Below are 7,684 nucleotides of genomic sequence, written 5' to 3'. Positions count from 1 at the left end.
ACTTCAACCGAAGATTCAGCAGAATGAACACCAGCAAGGTTGAGAATATGAGCGCTGCGTGGCATATAGAGAGCTTGAGGATTTTTTTGCAGTATAATCGCCTGTACTCCTTTGTATATACCGGACATGTTTCTCTCCATTGTCATATCCTTGACCTCTGCAGTTTTTGAGATCGATTCCATTTTGTTCTAAGACGTCTGTAATAAGCTTGGTAATGTCAGCACCTATCTTTTTTTCAAGATTCTCGACCCTCAGAAAGCGCTCCTTCACGGTCCATCTTTTGTCAGTACCAAAGTATACAAAGCGGAGAACAAAGGTGATTTGCTCGGTGTGAGAGACGTCCGGAGTCCCGTTCACAAGAATGGAATAGTAGATGGCCATATGAGCTTCATTGATGATGGCACCGTGAGCGATTCCTCCGCACTCTTTGATGAATTCATTTTGAGTGCTCCAGCCCAAGTAATGGGCATTCATTTTGTTACCTTATTGTTGGCAGCGGGAAACTTCTTCTAAGTGTAGTTGGAGAGTCTTGTTGTGCTTGGCCAAGAGCTCTAGGGTAGCTAGAAAGTTGCCATTGTCGTCTTCTCCAATCATTTTTGATGAACCTAAAAATTATAATAATAAGACAGATTTATTTAAAACAATAAAGAAGCATTTGTTTTATTTTATGATGATTCTATGATGATTTTATATTATGATTTATGAATATTATAACATATTTATTTAAAAGAAAAAAGAAGGATTTGTTTTATTTAATGATTTCCAAAATATCTAGTTAATCTTATAAATATAAGCTAAATAGATTTAAAGATAGTCGGTATCACAATAGAATAATTGTAAATAGATTTACCTCTGAAACTAAGGTTTCGTGACGCTAAAAAAAGAGTAACATCTAAGATGCATAGTAGAATTTCACGCCACCTGGCTGCTTCATTTTTTATCGAGTTTTAAAGAGCTGCATCTATTCCGCTTTGATTTTCTAAGCTTTCTAGCGCCGTTTTCCATTCTATGTAAAAGTTTCGATGCTGGGCGTTATTCTGGTGACTTTTGACTTTCTCAGGTAGCTTGTGCCAGTTGCAGCTTATTCCATCATTCCATCTTAGAAGGTGCGACTGGTGTCCGATCCCAAAAGATTGTTTGCTTCCAAACAGAGAACACGGAAAGCAAATAAATGATTTCTTAGATACACTCCAGACCAGCCAATCTCGGCATGTCTTTTCCCCGTTGAGAGAAGTTTCGTAGAAAATTGATTCAGGAACCTTCTTCTTATTAGAATCTTTCGGGAAAGCTGAAGGATTTCGAGGAAGCCCCTGTAGAAGCACAGAATCTCTTTCCACTTTGGAAAGATGTGCTGCCCACAAAGCAGGATCATTGGAAGGAATGGTAGCGATGGGTTCTTCTGTTGGCAACACCTGAGAATAAATTTAAAAAAATCTTATTTTATTAGCTTAAAAGTTTATTAACATCATTTCTTTTAAAGAGATAGAACTTACCAAAAAATTCTCTTCATTCACAGCTAAGATTCCGATTTTTGATAGGGGCTCTCCCGAGCTTTCAGAAATGTCAGTGACATCGTTTTCAGTTCCAACCTATAAAAATAAGTTAAAAATTTATATAACATTGAATTAATCAAATGGGAAAATATCCTTTCACGGGGAAAACTATTTACTACTTGAATCGATTGACTTGGCAGGAAAGAGTTTGAAGCAGTAGGACTTTCATCTTCTCCTTTTTTTGTAACTGTAATACCACAGTCTTAAAGAGTGCGTTTGTTCTTTTCCTCATTCGCAGTTCTTTGAGTAGCATTCTTTCGTACTTGACAACCAGAATCTTTCTTTTTAAAACCAGACATGTTTTAATTCTTTTTGAAACAGCATCCGCTCATAAGCAAAGAACTGTTTGAATTTCTTCTTGATTGGGTCTATCAGTCTATCACATCGATATCACGTGTTTCAAAATTGTTTCAAATTTGAGAGATTTTAAAAATTAGAGAAACAAATTTAATAAAATTGTTTTAATATTTTATATCAATATCAAACTACTTGGATTTAATCTAATCTCTTTTTTAATAAAGTAAAAAATCTCCGTTTTTAATGGAATGAAAATCTCCGTGCACTAAAGTTATTTTAAACATTTAATTCAGCGGGTTGTTAAATTAATCATTAGTATTCACATTATTTGCGAGTTTCCGCTATATAAAAAGAATCGCTTTATTTAAAACTAATGTTTTGAAAGTAATGCTAATTTCTTAGTTTTAAAGCATTAATTACTTTTTTTATTTAAAAAGTCCAATTATGAAGCACTTCATTACAAAGTTGAAAATTTAAACTAAAAAAAATTGACCAGCCAAAAAAAGCAATTGACTGTCTATTATATGTTTTAGCTGGTCAAATTGACCGGCTGCTTTTGATTTCTTATTTTCCACGCTGCTTCCCAGTACTTCATCTTTTTTTTAAATAAACATGAAAAAAAAAATTATTTATATTCAGCTTCGTGCGCCCCTGTCGACCTGGCGCCCGGGACAAAACTACCCAGTAGACCCCCCTCACGGTGCCCCTGATAAGTACTAGAAATAAGTTTTTAATTAAGCTTTTTAATTAAGTTTTTAATTAAGCTAATTAAACTCAGTTTTTAAATAGCCCAAGCTCCTACCTGCCCCTCCCCCCCTATCTCAAGCATCTACTTTTTAATATGCACATTTTTGTCCAGAACTTTGAAAAAATTTGTAATTGGACACTTTTATTACACGGTGTGTCTGGTTTTATCTCTGATGTATGAAGTGCCTTAATACCCAAACACTAAACATACACATATAAAAACTGTGAAATTTAGTTTTAAATGTCAGACAGTAAAAAGACTACATATAAAACTTATAAGGTTAAAATGAAAAAAAAGACTTTCTAGTCTAATTTACCCAATATTTGATACCATGGCCATAAATTTTGTAACATTTTTCCAATACACTTACTATTCCACCCCTCCCCATTAATTTGACTTATTTCATTATCATGTTTAAATTTAGATTACAACTTATACCAAGTTAATATAATAACTTATATAAGTTATTTGATTTGTCAACACAATGCACCAGTTGATTATGTAATAAAAAATATTATCTAATAAACAATCAATAAACATTGCATCTTTCAAATAAATTTTTGCTAAAAAACTATGGTGAATTGATAAGATCTGTTAGTGATTGTAAACTGGCCCTAGCTATAAGTCTTTTGACAGAGCCCCCAACGCCATCACAAGCACTCTTTCCATGTGATGTGGCAAAAAAATGCCATTCTGCAGATAATTTATGATTTAGTTGATGGTAACATAAATTAGATATGTTTTGTAATTTTTATATTGTGATCCTGCACCATCACTAAAATAAATGCAGTGGTTAAAGTAAAGCATCAACTCTTTTAAATGATTTAATACTTCATAAATGAAACAATGAACTGAGTTTGTGTTGTGTTGCAAATGAACTGAAATAATACAAACACTTTTACATTTTATAATATTTTCTTCCATATAGTAAATAACAAAAGCATGCAATGTTGCTTGACTGTTGTTCCAATGGAAACCTTGTACTGCATCTTGAATTAAAAAACTGTAATTTTCAGCAAAGTCTAGTAATAATAAAATATGATTACTTGGTAATGTTATTTTTCGATGCTGCAAATATGCTGCTTGATTTTTGGCGTTATAATGATGATCTCTTGATTGGTCTATTTGTTGACAAGCTTTTTCAATAAAATCATTCACTGGAAGAGTTAGTGTAACTATATCATGTTTTTTGTTGGCTTTTTGCTACTGATTAAAGGTGATTTCTTCCAAGCTGTGCTTATCAAATAAAGCAGTAAGATACTCTTTAAGTGTGTTGGTATCTGGGCAGTTATGGCAACTGTGCAGCATGCTATCTCGATTTGTTAAGTCACATGCAACTAATGTCAAGAGGTCTTTATAGTCTAAAATATCTGGTATTTTTAATGCTAAAAGTTTTGTATTTTGGTGGTACTCACAAACACATACTGAATGGAGACCTGAAGCACCTCCAATAGGAATACACCACTTAGGTCTAAGTTCACAAAACTTAGAAAACCCAATGTTGACGTCAACTGAAATTTTAATGAACTCTAAATAAAGTTCTTTTATATTAACTAATAGCAGTCTTTTTTGAAAATGTTGTCTTTTACCATTAACTTGGATTGAGACATACTGTTTCATACCTGGACACATTCAAGAGTATTCATCTGATTGGTAAAACTCATGAACTTGATTTTTTACTTTATCACTAATAGATCTTTCTTCTTTTTTAGATGGTTCTGCCATTATGCCATACATTTGTTTCAAATTCCTTGCAGCTTTTATCATTCTAAGGGAAGCAGAAAAATAGTTTTGGGTATAATTAATGCTCCAACTCTCGGGAACCAAAGTCAGTAATTTAAGTTTTTCTGATTTTGAAGAAATATCAAATTTTGCTTTAACTTATTCCATTAATGAATCCAAGTCTTGTTTACTTTTGCAACACAGCTCTTTTGTTTTTGGTTCATCTTTAATTAAATCTGGAGAAACTCCCAAAACAGTTGCTATTTTCTTTTGGGTTGCAGTATGGATTTTTTATCTTTATGTTGACATTATCTTTATGTTGACATGAATAGCTTCCATAATCTTCTTTGTTATTTCTTAAATACAGCATTTTTCGACATTCTGTACAAAGCTTATGACCAGGTATTAAATCAAACTCCTTCGCAACATCCAAACTGATTACTCTGATAGATTCTAAATGGTAACACAATGATAAAACATTTAAGAAGCCATTATCTTTTAAAAAATTAATTAAATAATAATTTATATATGCCAATTTTTTTTTAAATACTTTAATTTTACTTTGTGTTTGTTGAATGGATTGCAACAAAAGCTTCCATCATACGAAGTCTCAATTCTATCTAAGTAGACCTTTTCATGGTGATTACAAATAGTTTGAATATGATTGACTTTACTCCGCAAGTGTACAAGTTCTTGATCTTTTCTTGTTAATTCCTCAAAACCTTTAATATTTTTGATTTTGGTAAATTTTACTTCATGACAACTATAATTTAATGCTTTTCCAATAGAACTTTGAGTTAGATCTAGCAATGCACTTGCCATTTACTTTTTATTAATACCTAAAAAGATTTATTTAAAAACAAGTTTAGAAACTAAGGTTTCCATAAGTTTTGGCACAACAAATATATAGGAATTGATAAAATTTGTAAATAAAAAAAAAGATATAAAAAGATAAAAAGATATAAAAAGAAAACTAAATAATTTGCTTGTTTTTTATGTCACAGGTTTTAAATGTGTATGTTGAATTCTTTGTTTGTGTATATAGACACTTCATACATCAGACATATTTCTATCTAAGTTCTAGGCAAAAATGTGCATGTTAAAAAGTAAATGCTTCAGATAGGGGGGGAGGGGCAGGTAGGAGCTTGGGCTATTTAAAAACTGAGTTTAATTCAAGCTTAATTAAAAACTTACTTCTAGTACTTATTGTGAAATAGTTTTAAATTCATACATACTTTGTATTAGAATATATAACACAAACTAAAGTACTACAATAACTTTGTTTTTATTGCTTTTAATGCATTTTGGGCAATTTTCATTGTTCTGATTTTGTAACTTCCCCATGAGTACCCACTATTTTTTTTTCTGAAATCATTGAAATAAAGTTTATTAAATTAGAAGAAAAAAAAAAATTATTAAAACTAGTGTTGGTCCTTGGTTAACGGTGGTTTGAAGTGGAGGCACATTTTCTTAAGATTTAGCTGCAGCCATTTTTAGAAGTCTATAAATTTTTACTGATTTGTATCTTATCAGTAAATTTTAAAAAATTTGGAAGCCTACCATATATAGAAACTAAAAAAGCATGTCTTTTCACTTCTTAAATTGCAGATTTTGTATATTGACCCATCAAAAATAAACTTTTTATATTATGGACATTATGGAAAAAATGTGACATTTGAGAATTCAATGTCAAAGTTTTATTAAAGTAAGTCAAGAGTTGTATATGATAAAAAAAGCTAGAAGGTTTTCTGAAACTTTGTTTTTAAAATATAGAGCATCAAAGTATGAACAAGACATGTTTTTGCTACTGAAGTTTTTATTTTTGGAAAAATCAGAAATTTCAAATGACTGTACCTTATGAACCACAAAAGATTTTATGCTGAAATTTTCAGGAATTGCTTTTCTCATTGATATTAACAAATCTACTAAGTTTAATCAAAATCTGTTGGTAAGAAAACTCCAACAAATATCACAACAAAAAAATATTTTCTGATGAAATTCAAAAATCTGGCAATGATTTTTAACTTTTGTCAATAAAAAATTGAATATATATATATATATATATATATATATATATATATATATATATATATATATATATATATATATATATATATATATATGTGTGTGTGTGTGTGTATATATATATATATATATATATATATATATATATATATATATATATATATACATATATGTATATATATATATATATATATATATATATATATATATATAAAAGGGATATACGCTAGCAAAGGATGCTTAGGATCAAAGTAGAGTAATTCTTGTATCACTCACTCATCATTTTTTTTTATAAAGTTATCATTTAAACTTTTAAATGTATAATATAAGTTTAAATGTATAATATAAGTTTGATATTTTTATTAACAAAACTTTCAAATGTATAATATAAGTTTGATATTTTACTTTTACAAAGTAACTTTTCACAATATAAAAATTCAATAAATAAATACAATTAAAACAAATTAACAAATATATAAACTCATTCAATAAGATTTTTTGAGAGAAAAGTATGACTACAGTTGTGTAATACACATAAAAAATCAGTTGCATACGTGGTATATATGTATGTGTTACATATATGCCTTGTTACTAATATTTTTATTTATCGATTTGTATTAAAAGTTACATTTATTTATTTTTTTATTCAAATTTAAAAAAAATTTCTCATAGTTGTTTAATTTGATTATTGTAGTTTTTAGCTTTATTTTCAGAGAGTGTTCGTTGTTTAAGTTTTATAGTGATTGGTTTCTGGAAATTAATTTGTTAAATAAATTGGAACCACAATATGTAATTGAGAATTTTAGGAGTCTTGTTGTTTCAAAAGGTATTTTAAAGTTGCCTGTTGCTCTTGTTTTATATTTATTTATATTGTTTTCAAAATAGTAAGTTGCAAAATGTTCTGGAACCAGACTTAGTTTATATTTAAACATGAAAAGTGTATTTTGAAAAATATTTATTTGAAATATATTTAGTGCGTTCATTTGTTCCAGTAAGGGTTGAGCATGAGTAAATTTCTTTTAGTTGTATACTATGATGTTATGTTTGAGTATTCTGCCATTTCTCACAGAACTGATTTTTAAAACTGCTATTAAATTTTTTCAAATATAGAAAATTTTAGACAAAACAAAAAATTACCAAAAAGTTTTTAATAATTTAAGACTTTTTATTAAAAGAAAAATTTTATCTGATAAAATATCTCTCACCTTTTATTTGTCAGGTTTTGAACTTAATATGAATAACTTGACTATTTCCAACAAATGCAAAAATCTTCCAGCGCAAATTAAAAACCTAATTTCCCGTTTACGGTAAAACTAATCCTGAAAATGATTTTTTCAAA

General features: G+C 29.2%; 1 protein-coding gene across 1 annotated transcript; it reads right to left on the bottom strand.

The window, feature by feature from the left end:
- Window positions 1–947: 947 nt before the first annotated feature.
- On the bottom strand, window positions 948–1,852 carry LOC136092446 (zinc finger MYM-type protein 5-like). Its single transcript, XM_065820696.1, has 3 exons — window positions 1,817–1,852; window positions 1,494–1,589; window positions 948–1,412 (listed from the first exon to the last, which is right to left on the bottom strand). Exons 1-3 carry the CDS (start codon window positions 1,850–1,852, stop codon window positions 948–950), a joined length of 597 nt encoding a protein of 198 aa, XP_065676768.1.
- Window positions 1,853–7,684: the final 5,832 nt, after the last annotated feature.

Source organism: Hydra vulgaris, chromosome 15 (assembly GCF_038396675.1).
Source record: "Hydra vulgaris chromosome 15, alternate assembly HydraT2T_AEP".
Taxonomy (NCBI): domain Eukaryota; kingdom Metazoa; phylum Cnidaria; class Hydrozoa; order Anthoathecata; family Hydridae; genus Hydra; species Hydra vulgaris.
This window is presented reverse-complemented; position numbering and strand designations above follow the sequence as displayed.